Below are 25894 nucleotides of genomic sequence, written 5' to 3'. Positions count from 1 at the left end.
CGGGGTCGCAGGCATGTTCCAGGAATTTTCTCTATCTTGTATGACTTCCGTCCCCTTTCGAGGACCACTTCCTGTTAGAGCAGCCTGTTTACGTCATTACAATGGGTTAGCTTAACATCTTCACTTGGATTAAGGGGAAATCCGAAGAAGGATGTTTTACCCTGTACATAAGACACTTTTGAGGCATAGTGTGCATCCTTGAGAATGAAAACTTTCCATTGTAAATTGGACATGTCAAGATTTTAGGGTCCAAGGGAACTTGTTGCTATGACATATGCAATGATCAAGTTTTACTAATAGAAAATTCAAGTTTTGAAAATGTTGATATACATGTATATTTAAATATTTAAAAAGCCTTTGCAATATTTATTTTGATCAACATTTTCATCAATTCAGCTCATGCTTTGCGCATTATTATCTTATTTTACGTATTTAACAACTATTGTCCAGTTTGCTTTTCAATGAAAAAAATAAAAATGCATCGATTTTATGTAGTTATTATGGATAAGAAACAGCAGCATGTGTCTCGTAAACTCTGTTCTTTGTCATTCTGCTTCATATATGTAATTAGCAATTATATGCAAGGTAATTTGATAATTAGTATTCTTTGTAACCGTATAATTATATAGAAGGAAAATAACAACCAGTACATGTATTTGAGCCAATTATACATACATGAGTACATGCATATAGTATGTTGCACAAACAAGATGCACAAAATACCAGCCATGCTGCTACAAGTTGAAGGACAGAGGATGCTGATGGTAAAGAGAGAAACTTGACATCCAAGGTTGTCACTATATATACATATATACCAGCTCAGTTTCCAATGCATTACAAATACATATATACTTAGTATTCTTGTCCTGCAGCTTCTGTCCAATAATTGTTTATAAAAATATTATAGTTAATAATCATGATTGTATCATGATTTTGACTTTGGTACATCCTATTGACGACTGCTGCAGACATGTTATTTGATAGTGATATTTGTCTGAAGACCTGATATAATTGTGTCTGAGGTAAATGAACAAATTCTTGTTCAGCTGTTTTTCACCTCTCACATTGAATTACATGTAGTTGGTCATTTGTCCTTGCTTCTCTACTTTGTCTACCTCCAAGCTTGTATCACTTTCTGCTGACTCTAAAGTTTTTGTGCAAAATTTGCAAGTGAACAACCGGCAAGAATTTCAAGTTTGCATTTTTGGGACTGAGGTTAAGAACTAATTTGGTACAGAATTATTTTGCTCACATGGAAATATATGGTGGCCACTATAAGTTTTTATTTATGAAAAAGGTGAATATCTAGTTGATGACTTCAGATGACCGCATTGCTCAACCTAAGTGAGCTAAAAGGACGCGCTTTTATGAATGCATTTTGAGGAGTCACTGACTTGTTTTACTTCTCTCAAATATCAGATTTTTAAGCATAGTCGGGCACACAACTTGGGGATAATGAACTATCTTGACTCCCTATTGTTAAAGTGGGCAGGCATGTTCTTGTAGCCTTGGCCTGGAGAAGATGGGCTCATTTGATTGGCTGTTCTTTGCCTTTTTTCGGGATGTGATTGGCCAAAAGGACAAGAATCTGTTTTCACAGAATTTTTAATGAATAGTTAATGAACACTGTGAGGTCGTAGTACTATATAGAGGTTTTAGCGATCATTGACCCTGTCAGATCATTGTTTACATCCCCAAGACAGAAAAATTATCTAAATCATGATAAAAACAGATATCATAAGTTTTTTGCCAAGATAAAGCCTCATATTTTAACATTGCCATAATTTTACTTTTTTACTGGGTTTTCCGGGCGGGCGGTTGCCAAAAGGGTACCCTCATTGTACGGATAACTCCTCCTACAGTTTTCAAGATAGGAAGTTGTTCTTTTGCAGATCAATTGTACATATATCAGAGATGTGCATATTGGAAGGATTTTGATTTCCGATAATTTATCGAAAAAATACCAGGTTTTGAACTTAGTCATTTTTTGGCAAAATTTTGCATATATAGGGTACACCATTTCACTGGATATGGGTTGACATGGATTATGGATACAGTTCACATAAAAGAAAACCCGGTTTGCTGTCACATTGACAGCTTTTCACTTGTTAAGATCTGTTTCAAATTTCGATCATCTTAGGTTAGCTTGTATGTAAGCTGCTTTCAACTATAATGGCTATAATAATTTCTGTTTAATTATACATATCTGATGGATTTATTTCTGTTTGTAGTCCTCTATGTGATCTTTGGTTTTCCAGTAGCAAACCCTACTTATGGTTTGACCCATACAGTGAAATCAGTTTGTGATGTACATTTTTAGAATGAATTAAAATGAATACACATGTAGCAAGATCACACAAAGCACCTCATCAGGTGTCAATGATCAAATGTTTATTTTGGCAAGCAAGGACAACCTCATGGTCACAGCATCTTGGTTAATCAAGGTCCAAGTTGCTTTCCTCTGTTAAAGAAAAGTGAATAATTTTTTTTAATACAGTGTAAATAAATCGGTGAAAATTACATCTGATAAACATATTGTAATTCATAAAATGTATATAGTCTGTTTATTGTCAAGAAGTGTTTCTTTAAAAACAGTGTACAGTATTTTTCCCCATCATGGTCGGGTTTGAAAGCTTTTTACTCAAAAATTTTCTATGACATCAACTGTCTTACCCTAATCTCTGATCTGTCACATTATTACGGAGATCAACTAGTAATGACGTTTAAACATTTTGATTGTATATGAAAGATCCTAGAAAGTGTAATGTAGATGTATAGATCAAGTTGTATGTACCCACCAACTCGTAACGTGGGGGAAACATTGGTACGCAGTACATGTAGGCCTATTAGTTATTAAATGGTGCGTGATCAAAACTCATAATGAAAGTTATTAATGTAGGGAATCTCAAGAGAAAACATAAAAAATGATTATATATAATAACTTGAGTTAGGACACATCATAAATTCAAGAGATGCTGTGGACATTATGTCATAATAACCTTAATTAAGAAATTAGGTTACAATTGTATTCAACTGAAAAACACTAAGACGAAAATACAGACAAGTCAGTCATCCTCACCACAAATTATTGAATGTTTCTAAAATATTTCTGCTGTTTTTGGTTCGTGTTGACATTGTCCAGAATTAGAAACTGCACTTGATCAGACTGTTGCTAATGTGCTTGTGTAGAGACTACATTGGCATTATCCTGGCCCTGACAGGAAGCGTACTGTAATTACAATGTGTGTCTCAGGCGGTGACAAGCTCCACAGCACATGCATCTGTAATGAAATCCAGCAAAAAAAGAAGCCTAGGTTTTGATTTAAAGTATTCTGAGAATTCAGGGTTTATTGTTTGTGTAGACAGCAGTGTCTCCAATACATTAATATTGTCCTGTCCATTATGCGATTACATTTCCATTGTGCATTCTGCATGCATTATATTGTGCATGAACTGAATATTAAATGTGAGGCATGTCATTTTCTGAAAACAAAAGCTTAGTGTCAATTGGAGGAAGAAGTGTGTTCATTTTCTCTCTCTCTCTCTCTCTCTCTCTCTCTGACTTAGGTTGGGCATCAAAATATATATGGCTTACAATGATCACAAAGGGGACACTTAATATTGACCTCTGAGTGAAGGGGAAACGTCAGGTCGGTTGTTGCCCACCTGTTCGCCCATTGACCCACTGTCTGATAGACAGGTGGAAAATGTCTGTAGCAAGTTTTGTCAAATCATCTAGTAATGAGCAGGTGCTCCTTCAACAAAAATGGAGCAGAGTGATTGATCACCCAGTGTAGAGTTTTGTCCATTATATAATGATCAAGTTGTTAAGTGCAGGTGAATCAAGTTCTATATAAATTCCTTAAGTATTTTACATTTGATCAACCGAGTGCAATATGTTATTCCCTCACTGAATTGAAAAAATGAAAGAGATATTTTGAAGTATCAAGTGTGTGTATATTCATGTTTTTTTTTTCTTCACAAAAATGATACTTGTAAATGCAGGCATCTGATTTGAGTTATCAAATACTTTGTAGTGAAACAGGATTTTTGCACATCAGATACAGCTTATTTAACAATACCCATATCAGCTTCCAGCTGCAGGTATGATATGGATCTGCAGGGCTGACACAGATTCCTCTGGTGTTTTCTTTTTTTGTTATAAAACGAAATTTCACATTTGCATCAAAGTGAAACTATGAACGTGGTTAGATTGTTAACTATATACACCTATAGTAAAACTTTCTCAATTTCAACAGCAAGGTAACTATTATAAATCAACTTTGAAAAAATAATAGTTTAACTGGGTAAGAAAACCTTTGGAAAACATTCTCTTTAAAATTGTTTTGCATTCTTGTCTATTTGTATAACAGTATGTAACTAAAAGTTTGAGGAAGGGGTAAGATCACTTGGGACACCTTTATCGGTGTTTGATAATAAATTAAATATTATAAAATTTTAATATTTTTTTCATTTGATTTTGTTTTACCCACAAACTCCATAGTACTTGCAGTTTTTTGAGTGGATGTGTAAGGTATGGCATGTTTTTATTAGGTATGTAATAAATATAATAATACATTTTTTTCATATCATATATATGTGTGTATTTTTCTTTTGTTTTCTTGTCACAATCAATCAAGATTTAGAGCAGTTTAATTAAAAGAAAAAAGCAGTTTATTTCCTGTTCCAATCAAGTTTTAGGGCAATTTTAAAAAAATCAGTTTAACCTATTTTTTTTTAAAATTGCCTCAAAACTTGACTGGGACAGGAAGCAAACATCAGTACAATTTAGAAAAAAAAAACTTCAGCAGGAAATTTAAACACAAAAGGATTTTGATACTTTTCATTTCTCTTAAAAATATGGGTTTTAAAGAACTTGTTTCCTGTATTATATAACTAGAATTTACCCAATACGATAGAGTATTGCCTCTCTCGATTTTCCTGTTTCATGTTTCATGTTTTGTTTACATTTTGTTTGTTTGTAAACACCCTCGGTAGGGGTTTTCCAAAATTTGTACAGAATTTTGAAATGTAAATAATGTGCACAGGAAATCGTGTATATATATATATGCAAATTTTTAAAGTTACTTTCCATGTGAAAAAAAGTCATACAGATTGTGTCATCTTCATATGAGTGAATGATTACCACAAAAGTTCACTTGTACAGTCTGTCCCTTTTAAGTACATGTGTGTATGATATCGAATTTGACTTAATAAGATGATACAGTGGAAATTTTCATGACCAAAAATTTTCCTTATTCAACCATTTAATCACACTTCTATTTAACTAATTTTCATAAATACCAGGTATTTATTGAATATGGAAGTAAAAACAGAAGCTCATTTATAGCTTTTATGTAATTTTGACTTGTGATTTTTTATTTCTTGACATTAGGTGTTTTAACCAAATTACCATAATTTATGTTTTATCATCTATACTCGATCTAGGCTGATTATCATAATAAAAAAAAATCAGAAGAAAATTGAATAATGGCTACTATCTGATTTGTGACCTTACGTTATAAAACTCTAGAGTTCACAGAGTTAGTGTGATTAAACTCATACGATATGTAAATTCATTCTTTAATTCAGAGTTGGGGTATACTTTATGAATTGACAAGCTGTTACATTAATGTTTAACCGGTAATCAATTTTTAATCAGATATCTCTAGTCAAATGCGTAAATTAAATAAAAAATTCATAGAAGAAGCTTACTGCGTGTGCCGTATTGTTTTAAAGTTTAAAACTTTTTACTTGAAAAACAAACCAAAGTTAAAAACTTCTCATTTCAATTCATATTTTAAATTTTTCTTTTGTGTCTTGACTGAGTAATGTAAGGAAATATTCTATAATTGTTGCTGTTATGTTTTTCTGATCAGGGAAGTGTCATATATCTTTATTTTGGCTGTGTGTAAAGATGTTCAGGCGATTTGTCATAACTAAAACGCAATTAATTGTCCATTGTAAACTTGTTTGTTTCAGTTTTTCTACAATTTAACTTTGTGCATGTGATGATTAAAGACCGCATCATAACAACTTGAAACATCTACTTGTGGTTTGGATAGCTTGTCTGTTGAACCTTAGAATAGTGACATAACAGTGTCATTTTGTTTATACACTTTATACACAAACACAGAAAATGAAGAAATAGAATTCTTTGACCATTAATCAATTTATGATGTTTTGTAAAACCAAGATCAGACCATGTTTTGTAATGTTTGGACTATACACAAAGTTTTTCTCTATAGATTAAAGTGTCTTAGGGCATATACAACCCTGTACCTCAAAGGACTAAGTGCGGTTTTATGCAATTTTTGCCCCCCAAAATCAAAGTTTTAGAAAGAGCTTTAAAATAAGGTGAAAGATAGTTAAAATCATATTGGAAATAAAGGTGTAAAAGGTTATCACCACAGTGACGTCATATTGTAGAAATGACGTCATGAATATTGCATTATTTTGATAAATTGATGTTTTGTAGCAAAGTATGGGTGTTTTCCGATGGTTTTTCGACTGGGAAACATCGAGCGCAGGCTTGCTCAAGTACCATTTTTTAGTATAATATATATAACTATCTGAAGAAAAACATATGTTAAAATCGCACTTGAGCAGACCTGCGCTCTATACTTCCGAATGCAAAATATAGAGCAAAAATGAGAATATCTTCATTTGTTTGCAAATTTGCGGGAATTAGGTAATTTAAGTGACGTCATAGATAAACAGAAGTGAGCAATGATGACTAAATCAAGATTAAAGTTATAGGCATCCTCTTAACAATGATTTGTGAAGATTTCAATTTAATACAATACTATTTAAAAATTGGTTGAAATCGGGGGCAGATATTTGACCATACTGCACATAGTCCTTTTCCGTATTTGACATGATACTCATATACAACCGATGTTTTATGAGAAATGACATTAAATGTTCTTTATCTTAAGCAGGGTCTGCTTTAATGAAATAAATATCATTCCATGCACTGCTAAGTCCTTTTTTGTTTATAATATCATGTAAATCAAGACTATATAGAAAAAAGATTATTATGACAAGAAACTTTTTACACGCTAGTGTAGCATTTAGGAGATTTTTTAGTCAAAAAGATGTTGTGTATAAAGTCCTAGAAGGGTAATTCTAAGCTATCAGTTTATATTGAGTACTGAAATTTACAATCTTTCAAATTGGTTTTATGTTGCCCAAAACAATGAATTGTAACACATAGAAATTTTAAAAACAGAAAAGTACCAAGATTTTACTTCGCATTTAATTGTGCGACTTTTTTATTTTATTGTTGAATGTAAAAGAAATGCTAATTGTGGTTAATTGTCCCAGAATTTGGACTATTGTTGTCATCGTTGACAAGGTCCATGAGTTTAATTCGTTAGAAAGTTGAACTTCACATTCCCAATCTTAATATAAATATTCATCTAACCTTATTTCATTTTCACTATATAAATGTACTCTGATTTCTAAAAAACTGCCAGTCTTTAAGAGCTTTAAGTGCTAAATTCATGAGCACTTTGATATTGTGTACACTTGACATTTATATTACTATTACAGTACTTATGCAGGCACAGTCAACTAATATTCATATGAACGTAACTGTACAGTGATTTTGAAGTAATGGACATCTCACAGCAGTGTGACATCACATGTTTTATCGATAGTTTAGAATATTGAAATAAAAAATCAGTTCAAGGTATAGCCTGTTTGGTTGAGCACATTCAACATCAAATTGGCGCTGGTGTTATTTAATTCTTGATTTTAATTTTCTTGCGTCAATACCTACTGTTCTCTTTAAAATATTTTAATACGTCGGGACCTATTAAATCGTTGAATAAACTCTGACGCATTTACATGTGTAGCCCATAAACAGGATAGAACCTATACCATATGTGAGGTCTCGTCGGTCTTCAACATCATATCTATTTGTATTTACGTTTTTGTTTGTAAACAATTAAAAACCCAAACACTATTATACAATGTATGTAAACAAAATTTTAAACCTTTGAAGTTGCCTCAAGTATGCCAATGTGTCGCATGATAAAACAAGGGATTGGAAAACTACCACATATTCAGTAAGAGGTTGGACCTTTAGTCAATGGAATAAAGATATGTCTACATCAGTTTTGGGTTAGGATTTGAAGTTTTATTTCTAGACATTTCAAAGGAAAATGCAAATCAATATCAGTTTTATTTCAAGTGAAGTCAACTTTTTCCCTGTTTATTATTCCATATGCTAATTTTATGATGATGAATGTAAGGAATTGTAATGAATGTGTGAAGATGACATTTTCAAAGTATATCATTCAGGGAACACCCATTCATAAAGAAGTGTTGTATGAATGAACAGGTTTATAAAAAAACCTCAAAATTCCACAGGTGAAATTGTCCTAGAAAAGGACGTGGCAGTACAGAGCTTTGAGAGGGCCGATCCCCTCTTAAGGAGCGTACAAATAAGATTAAGTTGCCTGTACTTCAGGCCATATAATCTGGGCTAGCAGTTACATCTTCTAAAGAGTATGTCCTTGTTTGGATGTTTTAAGAAGCATTAATATGAAGGCTAACGAGGCTAAGATATGAAAAATCTTCTTCATTGAGTCATTAAAATTAAAAAATGTAGGTCATTTCAACAACAATTAGTCCAGGTTTAAATGTAACCCTTTGTCTTAAACAATCAACCAAACAACAACCCCCACCCCCCCACCCCCCTTTTCGGCCACCAAAAAGACTTCTTTCTATTAAAGGCCAAAAAAAAAAGAGTCTTTTACTTGTTAAACTTTAAATACATGTTTAACATAGTTATATATTAAAGCCTGTTATTGCTTTAACATTTAAAAAACATTTTTATGTAAATATAACTAGATTTAAGCATATGAAATTTGTGATTTTATTCTTTTATGACTTAACGTAAATGACATTGACAAAAGCACGGGAAGAACATAATTCTGTCATCTAAATACCACGCAAAGTTCACCACGCTGGGTAGACTGTCTTTGCATTAATTAACCAACAAACATGACAATATTCGTATCATGAAATACCTTTGGATTTTATATAAAACCAGTTTATTCATTGAATTTTTAATGCTTTGAAAATTGTAATCTTAACAAAATTTTGGCTGATATGAATTTCTAAGCGGAGTATAATTCAAGACATTTGGGTTAGGCTTGGTTGCATTTGATCTTTCGGTAATTTCTTTTATGAGAGTAAAGGGGCAGAATGAGTAGGGATGTGTGTTGAGTGTATAATAAGAAATTATCAATACATGAACAGTGTATTAGCAAATCCTAGAGAGGAAATGTCTGATTTATGATTTATTAATCATCAAATTTAAATTATGGCTCAATTTTTAACAGAGTTTTCCAAAGGAAAAATCTGGTTATTGAAATGGTGAAAATGGCAGGTGGGTGGGTGGTGCACAGCAACTCTTCCTACAGTTTTCAAGATAGGAAGTTGTTGTTTTGCAGATCAATTTTACATATATCAGAGATGTGCATATTACTTGGATTTTAATTTTTGATATTTTATGAAAAAAATACTAGCTGTTGATCTTAGTAATTTTTTCATATTGCATATAGGGTTCTCCTATTGTACGGGTAAATCCTCCTACAGTTTTCAAGATAGAAAGTTGTTATTTTGCAGATCAATTGTACATATATCAAAGATGTGCATATTACTTAGATTTTGATTTTTGATTTTTTATGAAAAAAATACTAGCTGTTGATCTTAGTCATTTTTTCATATTGCATATAGGGGTCTCCTATTGTACGGGTAAATCCTCCTACAGTTTTCAAGATAGGAAGTTGCGGTTTTGCATATCAAATGTACATATATCAGAGATGTGCATATTACTTGGATTTTCAATTTTAGTAATTTATGAAAAAAATAGCACCTGTTGAACTTCGTCATTTTTTGGCAAAATACTGCATTTGTCTGGAGAGGTAGTGTTTATCAATTCAGGGTTGACAAATGGATTATGGATACAGTTCACACAAAAGAAAACCTGGTTTGCCGTCACATTGACAGCTTTTCTAGTTTGGTGGATTTCTTTGGGTCTTAAGTTGCCTTCAAATTAATATCTACAACAAATAATTCAAATATAGTGTTTATTAAACACTATAGTTGAATTAATAAACACTGTTTATTCATTAGACATCTAGTCAATAAACTATCCAATTTGACTTGTATTATTTTGTAATGTGTTAATAAAATGTTGTTTATTGACATAGCTTAAGTCAATGCACAGACAGGTCTGCATCTGTGTCTTATTTTCCAGGAACTGGGTTCACCAGCTGTCAAGTGAAAGCCATGGTAAATAAACCAAGGAATATATGGTTTAATGATTAATGATATTCATTTCCTAGAATTACAAAAATATGTCTGCAATCTGAAATTCTCCTCTGTCATGATCAAGTCATTAGAAAACGGAATGAAAATTAATTGAGGGACATAAAATACAACAGTTTGAAGATGTAGAAATGTGACAGTGCTCTGAAGTTTAAATAAACAATTTCCTTTGATGGAAATAATCTTCAGAGTAACATGTACAGTCAAACTTTGTTATCTCAAACTATATATATATGGCACTGTTTAAACTCTTTGAGATATCTGGGTATTCTAGATATATATATATATCTGCAAATATTTGGAATTTTTCTAAGTCGAAGGGGCATAACTCTGTCGACAATTGCTCTATCATACCCAAAATCAAACTTGACCTAGATATTATTTAGATAAACCTGTATACTAAATTTCATAACAATATGTGCACCCTCTGCGAAGAAAATGAGCAGAAACTGCAAATAACTGGAATTTTTCTGTGTCCAAGAGCCATAACTCTGTCGAAAATTGCTCGATCATACCTATTATCAAATTTGATCTAGATATTATCATGATAAACCTGTATACCAAATTTCATTTGAATATGTTCATCCTCTGTGAAGAAAATGAACGGAAACTGTTGGTGGACCGACCGACTGACAGATAGCAGCAAAGCAATATGCCCTCCCTTCTTTGAAGTAGTTGGGACTTCACTATTCCATGTATCCATTGTATTCGAGATATCAGTGTTCGAGATAACGAAGTTCAACTGTATTTATATTTTCCTTAAATGCTTATGTAAGTCTCTGGTTGTATATAAATATGAGCTGTGTGAAATTTCTTGCTTCAGTTATGATTGTAACCATGAATGGGTGGAAATGTGAGACCCATTTTAAAAGTTTTGTAGTGGTTCTGTCAGCTTCAGTGTAATAGTTATTTCTAAAAGTGGTTTAGTGGTTTTTTGTAATAGTTAACGTATTATTAGGAAGTCAATTATAAATATACTTATATGTGTACTGTAAATGTAGGTGGCTTGTAACTAATGATATTGTGATGGGTTTTCCTGGATAGAATATTGCATCCTACTTTCATGAGATGCTGTGATACCTCAGTTTATGTAATGACTGAAGGTCTGTATATGTCTCACTGTCCTTAGAATTTATCATAGACAAAATTATGAGACTTAATTCCCGTAGACATTGTAGAACTGATACCTGCAGAGATTACAAATAGATGTTTTGAATAGCCTACAACAGAAGATATATGTATTACTAACTTGCTGTCTAGGAAACGGGAAAAACAAATACACTTTCAAGATATACTAGTATTACTAAAGATTAATTTTATGGACATTTTGTCCTCTAGTTAAACATTACTAAATATTAGCTGATCTTTTTATAAGCATCTCAAAATAATCACAATAGTTTTATTAGATAAAAAGCCATTTATAACATTTTATAATGATCATTCATTGAAGACAGTCTGGTTTCATTGTTTATAAATAGCGTAAATGATCGAAAAAGAAGCTCTCTGTTAGGTGAAGCAATGAATTTGTATGCATAAAAAGTCTCATTTTAGTATCTTGGGCTGAATGGAATGTCTATATCTTACTCAGGGCAGTAATAGATTTATGGCGGAAGCTGTCAGGGCTATGACAGATGATTTTGTGCTGTGTTGAGGTGCGGCATATTAAGGTGTGCCCGGACTGACCTCGGCTTGCCATTGGCCTGCTAACCTACTGACTCCCTCTCTCAGGTGGAACTTTTCCACGCATTGTATTTTGAAATAAAACACTTATAAAACTGGTCTATATTGGGAAAGAAAAATACAGAGTTGCATTTACGACACTATATATAGAAGCTAACTCTAAGGGTTTAATTGACCGTACATTGATGTTCAGTCTGGCTGAACATTCACATGTAATCGGTTGTAAAGACAAAGACTTGGTCTAGTTACTTCCAGTTGGTCTGAGAGATGACTCCAGTAGATTTTGCTCAGTAATAACCCCTTTTAATATGGCAGCACAAAGCCATTGACTTCAAGATGGTTTAAGTGTCATGCAGACTGTTGCAGTTTAACCTTGGTGTGCTTGTGGCTTCCTGACCGAGTGCCATAGCTGTACTCGCTCAAATTTGGTCGGGAATAAGACGCAGATTTATTGAACTTTAGTTTGATAGAAAGACTTAGTTAGAGACTCTCACCTTTTGGTAAATATTTGTATTGTTGGGAATTGCTTCACACCAAGGTGTCAAGGTTTGGAAAGGCAAGCTTGTGAATAGGAACAGACCCTAATGAAGAAGAAATGTTACAGCAGTAATTGATCAAATTCTGTCATTAGCTTATCGCAACTTAGTGTGATCTGCTCAGAACTTATAAGCAGAAGTCAACACTTCAGACAGAGGCAAGTAATCTAATGAATTGAAATCGGCCAGACAGACCACCCACTAGAACTCTAGAGATCTCAGACAGATTTGTATTACTGGCATGGGAGGGGCTAGGTTTTAGGTCAAACAGAAAGCCATGCAGAGACTCTTCTGAAAATTCCCACCAAATCTTTATACTCATTCAGTTTTCTTTATCAGAAATCTTCAAACCTTTTTGAATTGTTTTTCATTAATTAAAGACCAAACCAATTTAGGTAATGCATTCTTTGTTCCCACCAAATCCTTCCCACATAGAAAACCAAAACATTCACTTGTGAGTATATTTATATGTCTAGTTGATATCAACCCAGCGCATATGTTTGTTGGCACATCAGTTGGTGTCTGGATACCTCAGAATGCAAATGTGTGACATCATTTCCTGTACCTGGCATCAGTTGTATACATACATGTGCCGAAGTCACACGTTTTAGTTATAGGTACCTAGTATATTATTACAACCTCAGATTTCATCACGAAGGCATCAATCTTTTCTAATCTATAATAAAAAATAAAAGCAATAAATAGATATGCATAATTTATTTTTCTGTTAAAATAAAACCACACAGTAAACGTCTTGATTTTGGGTATTCTTGCTGTTTGTGTACGAAGCCAAGGCATTTTTCGGCATGTCATATTGTATGATATTGCTGTCTGCGTATTTATCCCACAAAAACAACCTACAGTCATTAAGATTACGTCATTTTCCTGTGATGGCTGTGTTTTTTCTTTACTTTACATAAAGAGGAATTTAGATGTCTATCTTATTAAGCTCTAGTAGTTAACAGACTCTTCAAGCATACTGGTTTACAGATAGAAGAGTTTGTATTCAAATTTGTGCATTAATTATGGATGCCAGACATCATGCATTGTTTCATGTTGAGGGCCTTTTATAATGCTACATTAAAAGGTCCTGGAATAGGAATACTACTCAAATTGCATTGTTTTTAATTTCCATGTAAATGAACACTTTTAAATGGCATTTCTTTTATCCTGATCAATTTCTGTTTGTTTTTGGACATTGTTACGTAGGTGTGCTGACATTTTCCAGCCTACAGGCTTTCAATCAGAAAGCTCTGGGGACTTCCATTAGCCAGTGTGGTATTAAACTCCCTGTTTCTAGATTCTAACCTTCAGAAAATCTGTGTTTCAGTGTTAGTAGAGGAAGATTGCATTTTTAACATATTGATTTGTCATCCTGTGATGACTTTAGTCTTAAGGGGGGAAAAAAATTGTACTAACCTTGGCAGATATGATATTGCAGAAACAATGAAAGATAATTCCTTATCAGGAGAGGATGCTAATTAAGACGGAGAGTTTTTGTTTTACCGTGAAGGTAACAGCAGTAGTCGGTTACTAGTACATGTCCTTGGTATACCCTGCCTCTCCAGCTGCTGCTGCCTTGAGCTGCCAAGATGACTAGTTCTGCAACGATTTGGAAAAGATCAAACACATACTTGTGCTGCTGATGAGAATTAATAACCTGAGTAGATGCACAGAAATATTTCTTGATTACAATACAGTTCATTATTTGACTAATTAATTGCAAATGCCAATTCCATGCAAAGGTGATTGGTTTCTCTCTCTCTCTCTCTCTCTCTCTCTCTCTCTCTCTCTCTCTCTCTCTCTCTCTCTCTCTCTCTCTCTCTCTCTCTCTCTCTCTCTCTCTCTCTCTTTTCACGCTATAATATAATCAGAACACCAGATATTGTAATTAATCTGGAGAGAGAAATTAAGGTTTATTAGTAAAACTACTATATATTCCAAATTTCTCAGATAGCAATCAACCGAGTAATGGTGGGATGAAATACTTGAATCAGACAGATCACGATTCGGTGACAGGACATGTATAGGGCTCCAATATTAGTCCCAGTCGTGTTTGCCTGCGAGGAACACCTGTTGTTTCCTTCATGAAACATCCAGCAGACCTCAAAATTTTACAACATAAAACAAAACTTGGTCATGAACACTTCTTTTTTTTTTTTTTTTAATTGAACCCTGAAGTTAAACTGGTGGTTAGACATGTTAATCTGTGTCAGTGGGTTAGACCCTTCTAATAACCACCCTGCAGAGAAAGATTGCGTAACTTTCTTCAACACATCATCATCTACACTTTGATTCAGTTGAAGCTTCACATGAGTAAAACAGAACTCCCTTGCTTATCAGCTACACTTAGTCATGGGAATTTATTCAATGTATTTGTAAAAGATTAAGTAAATTGGTGCAAGTTGGAGAGGTATCAGCTTTTCAAAACATATGCTCTTGAATCATGTTCTGTTTTAGTCATGCAGTTTGAAATTACATATGTATAACTCTGATATTATATAACTAAACCACAAAGGTGAAGAAAATTAATTTTCAATTTGAAAAATTAAATTTTCAGAAAATGTCCTGGAAAGTGTTTTAAATTCCTTGAGTTAAACAGGTATAAAGTTTTTGTGGATAGTTATTTACAATCTCAAAAATCAGCAACTTTAAATAAAGATTTTCAGATACTGCCCAAGATAATGTTTTGATTTTGTTTGTATGATGTGTGTCTGGAAATCAAAGCACTGGGACCACCTGGTACCAAAATAAATCAGATCGTTCTGTCTCTGAACCATCCTTTCTGAGAAATGAGCTTAGACAAAAACGTGTGCCACTGGCTACTTAATGCAGGATTGACAATTTGACAAATTGTTGTTAATTTTAATGAAAAATGTCCATTAGCTTTTACCAGACTGTTTTAGCCTTTTTTATATGTATGCATGTACTCTTAATTAATTACACTGCAGATTTTCCAGGTACATCACTGAACTGTGGTGATAAATCACACTTGACGTGGAACTGTTCAGTGTCTACTGAGTGAATTTGGAGATGTACTCCACCAAAGGTCATGACCTTAACTTTGACCCGAGAGTGCACTGTTATGAGTGGTAGATGGCACAAGTGGGCAACAGTGCAGTGTAAATGTTGTTTGTACTGATAGATGTTTGTTGTGATGTCTGCTTGAATAATATTTGTTTTGCAATTAGATTCCTTTAATATTTTCTCATATGATAAAGTACATCACACCTATACAGTATACATTCTTCTAGATGTCTGAAAGAAACCGATTCATGAGAATTATATTGCTTGTCCAATTTTATATTTAACAAATAAACATTACCTGTAGGTTTCAATAGCATAGCTAGGAGAAGAAGTACTTTTGTAAAGTATGGTATTTCAGTGTTTAAAATAAGAGTTTACTTAACATTGTCATTCATTGAGAGATGAGACAAGATTTAGAGCGATGTGGATATTTTTCTGCATTATCGACCTTTCATCCACAAACTCACTGAGTCTCTTTAGTTCAGTAAGTGGTTTTAACCACTTACTTTATTTTGCTTGAGTACAGTAAAACATGCTTATAACAAAGTGCCAGGGACGGGTGATTTTACTTCGTTATTAGCGACATTCATTATATCCAAGTTTACAACATATTTTATAGTCATGGGGAATGAAAATCACTTCGCTGTAGGCATCAATTCATTGTAAGCGTGTTCACTATAACCGTGTTTTACTGTACTAGTATGTAGTAAAGATGATACCACATCGCCCACATGTACTGGTAACTATTGTAAAGCTATAGGTATTTTATTTATAGTGAATGTGTGAGTACAACTACATGCAGGGCAATCTATAATTACAAATAACATGCAGTGTGGGTAAATTTCTCTTGAAATTACTAAATCAATGACTCAAAACATGGGTGAAAACCTGTGCACAGGAAGTGATTTTTTTTTTTAGTCCTTAAGTGTGTATTTACAATTTACTACATTCAAACAATGATTATTGAAATAACTTTCCTGGAAATGAACATGCATTTTTAAAATAGATTTCTACTACATATATTGTAAAATACTAGTTCTTTCTGGTTCCATACCAAATTCGGTTGGTTTTATTTACGGCACGTGGTATCAATATTAGTTTGATCTGGTTGTCGCGAGTTTCATAATAGTGCACTAAAGAACAGTGAAAATCATTCGAGAACTTTTCATTCAAAAAACATTTCAATTGGTCTCCTTTGATTACCTAGCAGGAAATGTGAATTGTGAAAGTAAGAGTTCAACATGACAGCTAGACATGCTTATTTCCTATACACCAATTGTCAAATGATGATCAAGGTTTTTCCCAACATTTGCAAATGTAGCAATTCAAATGCCACTTGGTTCTCTGTAAATAGAATTGGAAAGCTATTTTTGGATGTCTGAAACATTTTGTTATCCAAATAAAAATATGAGTTCTGTGTTTACACTCGGTGCTGGTGTTACTGTATAGTGACTCAGCCCCTGCAATATGATCAGGCTTCTTTTGTAATATCTTTATTTTTTTATAAACTTTTTTTTTATATTTTGGTTATCTCACTTTTCAGGAATCTTCTGATGTTTTTATCTTGAACCAGAGTTTCTCGTTTTTCATCAAAGGAATTTCATTCTTATACACCTTGTTTCATCTTCTGTTCATTAGAACAGCTGCTAAATTGGAGAAGGAATCTTCATGAAATAATACATATCAAAAGACAGGGTTTTTTGGTTGGTAAAACAACAGTGGAAAGCATTTCTTCTGCCAAGTTTATCGCAATGTATGCATGATCCCACATGCATGACGGATATTTAATCGATTGGATAATACATCAGAATGCCCCATGGAGAAAGCACTGAAAGGGTGCTTTGAACTGAGTGCAACGTCTGACCCACTGACACGAATTCCAGGTCACATGCCTATCCTGTATGATAAGGTGAACTTATCCCATTTATTCAGTCAATTTACTGCTTTGGATTTGTTGATCTGAATTTGAGGAGCAACAGAAGTCAATTGTTTGTGCTCAGAGCTCAAATGGCGGGCTTGCTGGTCTGTTCTATTGGTTAGAAGATTTGACCTCTGCTGAATGCTATGTCATGGCTGTTAGTTTATACATGAGCTAGCTGATTCACTTGTTTTAAAATGATTCACACGTTAGCTAGATTTCTAGTAAGATTGCTGCATGTTTCGAATATCTGTTTTAACATCTGCACTCACTTGTAGCAGAAACACGATCTGTATATGGAAATAGCAGGAACTCCATCACCCATAAGTCCTATTGATAAATTTTCCATAGCATGTCAAAGGGTATGGAATTTTCCCGCAAAAGGAAGTTGTCAATGTGGTTTTAAATAAAAAAATATTGAAATTTTTTTTGTCTTAAAATTATAAAGGAGAAAAAAGAACACAATAATTACTCCATGTTTTAATTAAATTTTAGATCTTTTTTTTTTATCATCTATACACTACACCTCGAGAAATTAAATTTTCATTGTTATCACCTTTTTAAAATCAGATATCCTAAACAGACTGGAATTCCTATCAATGTACACACTGTATATTATGATAAAAAGTAGATAATAAAATTGTAAACTAATTTCAGGTATATTTATTATGAGTATCCTGAATCAGTATAATTAGCTTCAGTAATTAATCGTCAGCAGAAGGGTACATAATGCAAGAGAGATAACTGTGGTGTGATTTGTCTATTTCAGGTTCTGGAGCAAACCGACTTCAACAAACGTCACAAGACGGTCAGCCTAAAACCTTTCAACTTTGCCTGCATACTTAAGTTTTCAAAGGCACAACTTCAAGAGAAGGCATTTAAGGTAACAAGTCTATAAAAAAAAATAGTTACTTATATTATTTGTGCATAAAATAACATTTTTAGAAAGATTGATAATTACGTTACTCTACCTTGTTTGTTTCGTATGGAATCTCCATCTCAGACATCAGTTAAAAAATAAGATAACCTTTCATTATTAATGTCAAAAATTGAAAAAAGATTATAGATAAAAATTCATAATGTAAGATGTAAGTATTTTTGCTGTTGAATACTAAGATTCCCTTTGTTATGTTCTAAAAATTTACAATTTTTAGACTCCTTTATTGGTCGATCAATGTAACCCCAAAGCCCAGTTTTTTGTGGGTGCAGGTTTAAATGAATGATGAATAAGCTGATTTGATTTCAGGATGGTTTGATAGATCAGCTGTATGAGCTACTGCTGGAACAGCTCCACGTTCACGCCAGCTCCGTCGGTTTTCCTGAGCTGGTTCTCCCAGGGATAATTCAGGTACGAACCACTTCTTCAAACCCGACAGGGGATTAAATAATCAAAAATCATGAAAGCGAGTCTCCAGTTTAAGTGACATATTACTTGAGGCCTTCCTTGTGATTTATTGGGCGTATGCTACTTGTTGTACTCTTGATAAAGGTAAATATTGTCTTTCATGTATGTGCACAAACTTTGGGGATTTTTTCATAAGAGTGCACATATAGACACATTATTGATGTTTACTGGGTCAATGATATGCAGAAAGAACACCTAATCTTTGTTTTAGCTTTTTGCACTTTTTGTAGGTTTTAGCATAATATCTGCATGAAATAGAGTGCAGATTTTAATGAGGAATATGAATCAATTTATTTATAGCTGCGAGACTTTTTGAAGAAATGTAAGGTGGCCAATTACTGCAAGCAGATCAAACAAATAGTTGACAAAGTGGATGACAACACCAAGTTTATCAACAACAGAAGAAAGTCTGCCAACATTAAGCTGTCTGACACTAAGGCTGTGGTATGCAGCATAATTACAGCATTCAGCATTCAATCAACATACTCCTCAAATTATACAGTCAATACACAGTAATTTTAAGGGAGTAAAATGTCAATTGCTTATTGTAGGCGGCATGGGAGAGAGAATGCAGGGAAGCTGGTACACCGCTGGACAAATTCTACAACAACTGGAGAAAGCTACGAGATGTAGAACTTCAGCACCAGATCGCACAGAAAGACCTTGTAAGACCTATCACCTATCAAATTCAAACAAATACATACTAAACTCTGTGAAATCTACATTTCATACATTTCCATTTGAATAGTTTAAAGTATATTCATTGAGAAATTATTTTAGTATTTTTATTCTTTCACTTGTAAGTTTGTGACTTTGAAATGATTTTTTACCTTTTACCTTTAGATTGTGGGTGTGGATGAAATGCCCAGAATTGAGCGCCAGAGGGGGCCAATCAAAGCATCAGAAGAAGACAAGAAGGAGTTTGGGGCCTTGTTTGATGAGTCGGACAGTGATGATGACACCAGGTAAATGAGACCATCTACATAGTTTGTCTTCTCCTGATAGAGGTTTAAGGTGATACAACAAAACACCTAAAGGGGTCTCATTGCCCAATAGGGTGTATTCTTTGTGATGATATCATTATGACAAAAAAATAAAAATGTTTGATTCTGTTTCTATATATATATATAATAATCTGTAAAAATAAAATGCAAAAAAACCCAGTTTTGTTATAAGAAGTTACACCCATTATAGATGTAAAAAACCTGTCTAATCCCTTTATTACTGGTATCTTAGTCATTGTCCATTTCATCAGTACTTAGAGCCTTATTTCTTTGATACTGTCTAACCCTTGGTAATCTGTCCACAGAGAGATATATGTGCAAAGTACTAAGAATATATACATGTATGTTAATGAAAGTCACCGGGTATAGATATCCACATACCAATTATTATCGCAATACATGTACCTGGACAATGTATTATACAATATACATACATATAACATTGACATTCGTATGAATTTAATGAACACATTATTTTATTTGACAGATTTCTTCTGAAAGAGGAGCGTCCAGTTAAAAAACAAAAGACCAGCCATGGTAATAGTTCAGATGAGAGTCAAGACTATAGGTACGGTAATCTACACTCATTCATGCAGGAACTCGTGTCAAGGAAATTAATGAAATGTTGTAACTAATTATTTCGGAAATAGAATCTGATGTTGAGGGCTTTGCATGTAAATTATTACTGCATTTAGAAAAGAGAAATTAGGGTTCAAGAAACCTACCAGTATTATAAAATTTTGGACTATAAATACATGTATAGCTGCTTGGCAGGTTATGAATCAAGGAGATGCTTGTTTGTATGAAGAACCACATTTCAGAGAATACTAATAATAATCAAGGCTATCTTTAAAATAGCAACACTGAGTGCTCTGAAGGGGAAGTTAGCGAAGGTTTTTTGTTATATAACAGTGAAACTCAATAAAAAGGAAAGTGTCATTATGCAAGACATCTATATCACTTCATTGTGAAGCCTAAATTAGAATTGTAGGTGGGTAAATTACATTTCCCTTTGAAACACTTGGCAAAAAATTACTTCCTCAACTAAAATTTGAATTTTTTTAATCCTCATAACACATAACATAACAAAAACAATTCTTTTTCTAAAAAAAAAAAAAGAAAAAAGCCCCCCCCCCCCCCCCTCACCTTTCCCCCACCTCCAAAAAAAAAATTACAAATCCAAAATTGCTTGGAAATATATAATGCATGTATTAATTTATTGATTTTGTTGTGAATTCTTAATTCCTACAGTACAAGTGTGAAGGATACTTTTATTACACCTGTCCTCACTGTCTGACTTTTGTTATATACCATCAGTAGTGTAACATAAAAAAAGGTGGGATTTCAGCCAATGTCAGTATGTCAGATAAAAGTGCCTTTACAATATTTGATTTGTCAGCTTCTTCATTGTATAAGATTATTGGGTTAAAACTGAAGCAATGGATGGTAAGAAGATTTACTTAATAAAAATAACTTAGTTATTTTTAAGCAATCTGTCATATTACATTGTATTTATATTTTTGTGTTATTAATTTTGCAGTGATTTTGACAGTGATGAACTTGAAATCTTAGCGAGGTCGGGAGATGAAGATTCTGATGAAGAATTCATGGATGATGGGGAAAATAATGAAGAAGGAGGGAGCAATGATGATGATGATGATGATGATGATGACATGAATGGTGTAGATGAGGAGGAAGAAGGAGAGGAGGGAGAAGACAGCAATGAAGATGAAAGCGATGAGCTGGAGGACATTGATGATAAAGAGGACATTGTCAAGAACTTTGAGTTATCAGATTCAGATTGAGCTCAAATAATGCATTTTAAATAAAAAGAAATGTATTGAAAAGGTGCTTTTTTATTGTATTTATTAAACAGGATGCTGCAGGGTTAAATGTAGTTTGAGACTAGCTAGCATATGTTAGAATGAATTGTGAAAAAAAAAGGTGATGTCGAGAAGGGGGCACTTAAGGTCTATATCAGGTCCATAGCAGAGTACTTGTCTAAGAATGAGAGTGGCATTTCCCCTCCTCTTCCCAAACTCACGAAGCATAAAATTTTTTAAAGAATTTTTTAAAGTCATCTGTTTGTTTGGTTTTTCTTTCATTCAAGATGAGAGAATGGGAATTGTTTTGGAACTAAAATGTTTATTAATGTGAAAAATCCATTGATGAGGAAGACTCACGGATATTGGCTAGAAGTGCACATTTGTTGTGCGAAGACAGGGAACTCTGTCCTCTTGAAAAGTACAAGTGTTTCCTGTATACAGCATGTCCTGTTGTCAATACGCTGTACCTCACGCCGTCACTGATTAGATATTAGTGCACACCCACTCCGAAAGATGAGCCTGATAGGAAGGATACCTTACCGTCGCCCACCTACAGATCCTTGTACGATTAGCAGATAAAGAGAGATAACTCTCAAATAAAGAGAGACAACTCTCATACATAAATGGCTAAAGTGCACATCGTACAGATTAAAAAAAACAAGCACCAAAATTTTCGTTTAATGTATATAAAAAACAAAATTATGCAAGAGATTTATTTAAACTCCGCTCTAATTAATAAGACAACGAAGACAAAGCAAAATTCTTTGAACGATCCGAAATCAAATAAATTTTGCTTTAGACCAAAGAATTGTGCACAGCTCCACTACCGGAGACACTGCGAACTCCTCTGATGCTAGTGAACTGATTAAGATCGATGCACACTCATTGTTTTACCAGCACCATCTAACGAAGCCTTTTTTAGTTTGGACTTGAAAGCACAGTGCACTTTGCTAGCCTCGGGCTCCTTGTTTGAAGTTATCATTTAATTTTGCACCACTGCATCCTGCGATAGAGCGATATGATTTTTTATAAGATCTCGATCGTCATTAGGTCCTATATTTAATCTAAGGGAAAAACATACATGTATGCAAACAACACTTTTTTTTAATATTTACTTGATAAAGGCCAACTAAAAAACTTTCCTAGCCAAGAGCATAACTTTGGTTTGAAACATTGATCATCGCCGATTACGGAGTTGAAATGTACTACAGTAATTTAATTTCGATTTTATTTTAAACGAATGAAGTATTCTGTGAATTGAATTAGTAAAAGATGAGCGTTACCTGCCATAAAAATATTGATATTCAACAATTTTTTATTTAAATCAATTTGCTACTATTAAAACAAAAAAAATCAAATATCAATTATAAATAAAGACGGCTATAAAAAATTAATGCACCTTTACACAAAATGTGTTCGTATTCTTTCTATTCAATCTGATCATTTGTCTTTATCAAATAACATTTCAAAACATGGTGGTCAGAAGCTAAAATATTTGCAAACTCTTTCTATACATTTGTAATGTGTTAATCAGGACCATCAGAATGTGTTCCAACATAGCATAAAGTTAACTTTGTGTAATTAAAAGGTAGTGTATTAAAATTTTTTAACATGTATTGTTTTTATTACTGTCCTCTTGAAAACCTCTTGCCGAATTTTTTCTCCTAAGTATTGATTTTAGATGGAATTTCTTAATGAATGTTGTGCAATTGTTTAAGATAATATGTTTCTGCTTATTTAATATATACAACCTGACTTATTTTTTAAAAAAAATAATGATCGTGCACGCAATGAACTTTAAAACGTGGCGAAAAAAATACTGCAAAAATTAATGTGAAAACTGTACTGTCCATTTATCTTATGTGATTAGTGTTACTGTGGTATCACTGACCTACTTATGCTGACATACATTTTTAAACCCGGTCACCCGGAGAAGAAATCGAGAACACTCCATATTTGTACATGTGTAGATGATAACACCCTGCAGGGGTTCGTCCTTGCTTCCAGGAATACCTTGGTCATGCACGTTTTGTGTGAGCCCTTGTTCCTTGTCCAGATTCTGGAGGCTACCCTCGTTATCATATCATTAAATCTGTCCTTTGGTGGTTCAGGGTTTTTTCGCTACTGATAATCAATTTTACGAACAGTAGACCTTGAAAATATTCCTAATTGTAACTTCTGCTTGGGTGCAACGGTGTTTTTTTTAAGGAGGGGGGGGGGGATGTTCCACCCTTAACCTCTTCATCCAAAACACTTTTTAAAAACCATTTTAAATGTTAGAATTTATTATCTGGTCTACCTATAGTGTGTAATGGGTAGGTTGGGTATTTCTCACAATTAAGCTCACTGTTTACAATGTAAATTAACTACATGTAACTACATGTATAACAATTCCAGGGGGAGGGGTCCGGACTACCAGCCCCATGTAGATACACGCATATATGTTTACAAATTTGCGTATAAACAGTATACGTACGGATCTTAATTACACGTGCGTGCAGATCTTCATTACACGTGCGTGGGGTCGTTGGGTGTGAATGTATACAGGTGCTGAAGTAGTACCTTGGTTTTGGAACAGACAGTTGACAGTTATCATGTATACATTATGGTTTAAATGGTTCTCGAGAGTAGGCATAAAAAGTAAAATTGTAATTCTCAATCCTTAATCACTAGTTATTTTTGCATATACATGTAATCATGTTGATTGTACTTTTGGCCGTTGGCCTTGACATACTTACATGTAGACAATGGTTATAGGATAATAGTTACCAAAGGTTCTTCAATATTAGTGCTAAACGTCTTGGAGATTTATCACACATAAAAAAGATTATGTACATATACATGTACTGTACATTAAATTATTTAAAAAATTCGCGAGGTGTGTAAGAAATTTACTTTATTGACGCAAGTTGATTTTTTAATATACATTATGTATGCTTGATTGCAAGAAAAAGAAAGGGGTCTTTGTAAACCATATCACGACTGGTCAATTGCGAAATAAATCGCGAAAAAATTTTATTCAGTGTATGTTTTTGAGTAATAGAATCATCTGCAGGTATTTTCACGAACCTAACTATTAAAATATAAGTATGCAATGGTCAAACTACATTCTCGTTTGCCTTTGCCTTTTCATAATGAACACTTCTGCTTTTGCTGTTCGGTTCTTTGGGTAACTTGGTGCAGCCACAAGTGATTTTCCCCGAATAGTCAATTTGACTTTACATGCCCTTAAAAATATACATAGACATGCATGTATTTTCGACACCATGCGCCTCGTAGTTGTGGTTTATTTGAAGGACACGTTGTATGTGCATGTTTATTTTAAGTATGGGTCATTGTACGAGTTAGTTTATACTATAATTTCGTGTTTCCTGGTCACTTTCGTGGTAGTACAATATCAGGCACCTGGGTTGTTTGGTATTTTTGTGCTTCTTCAGTTTGGGTAAAATTTCGGTCACATGGGCCTCTTTGGTACAGATATGCATGTAAGTATCTACAATCTTTCACCTTGGGTTAGTGACTGTGGAAACGTGAGCATACAAGGTACTTGTATTTGCTTGTTTTCGTTTGAAGAAACGGGTACATACAGTTACCGATATAATTTGGTCGAGGCTGAAGATCTTCAACATTCACATAGAATTTCACCGAGTAGACATAGATTTTCAATAGATGGGTAAGATGTCACAAAATTAACTTACAGAGGCATAGGGCATCAATGACATCTCCTAATATGTAAGTAAGCAAACACCTTCGAATGTCTTGAAGGGTGCATTCCTGCTACCCTGGCATTCGAACAAGCGTATATACAGAACTTGGAATTTTATGAATAGGTAAATAAGAGATTAGTGTGAAACTAATATGATAGCTATATCATCGTGTCATCAAAACCAAAAGTCCCTGCCACAATTTGAACGATTCGGGAATACTCAATTAGTTTCGTTTATTTCTTGACGAAGATACCGCAGTTAATTATAAAGATCATAAGTTAGGGGAAATCAAATTGCCCAAAATTGAATGAATGTCTCAAGTTCCCACAACTTCAGATTGGATAATTTATTACTTTGAGGTTAGTTTAAACCTATTCAACATTCGAATAAAAATGAATAGGATAAATACTGGCAAATATATATAGGTACAAGAGTGATATTTTTTGT

At 33.6% G+C, this 25894-nt stretch overlaps 1 protein-coding gene across 1 annotated transcript in view; it reads left to right on the top strand.

Moving 5' to 3' along the window:
* Nucleotides 1–21761, top strand: part of LOC105334464 (nucleolar complex protein 2 homolog) — a 57248-nt gene extending 35487 nt beyond the window's left edge. The window contains exons 12-18 of the mRNA XM_011437916.4: nt 18275–18388; nt 18752–18853; nt 19211–19354; nt 19462–19575; nt 19754–19875; nt 20402–20482; nt 21455–21761. Of these exons, the coding sequence (XP_011436218.3) occupies nt 18275–18388; nt 18752–18853; nt 19211–19354; nt 19462–19575; nt 19754–19875; nt 20402–20482; nt 21455–21719 (942 nt within the window). The 3' untranslated portion in view covers nt 21720–21761. The remainder of the gene's footprint in view (nt 1–18274; nt 18389–18751; nt 18854–19210; nt 19355–19461; nt 19576–19753; nt 19876–20401; nt 20483–21454) is intronic.
* Nucleotides 21762–25894: the final 4133 nt, after the last annotated feature.

This window comes from Magallana gigas, chromosome 3, assembly GCF_963853765.1.
Source record: "Magallana gigas chromosome 3, xbMagGiga1.1, whole genome shotgun sequence".
In the NCBI taxonomy this organism is placed as follows: domain Eukaryota; kingdom Metazoa; phylum Mollusca; class Bivalvia; order Ostreida; family Ostreidae; genus Magallana; species Magallana gigas.
The sequence above is the reverse complement of the archived record's forward strand: the minus strand, read 5'-3'. Positions and strand labels throughout refer to the sequence as shown.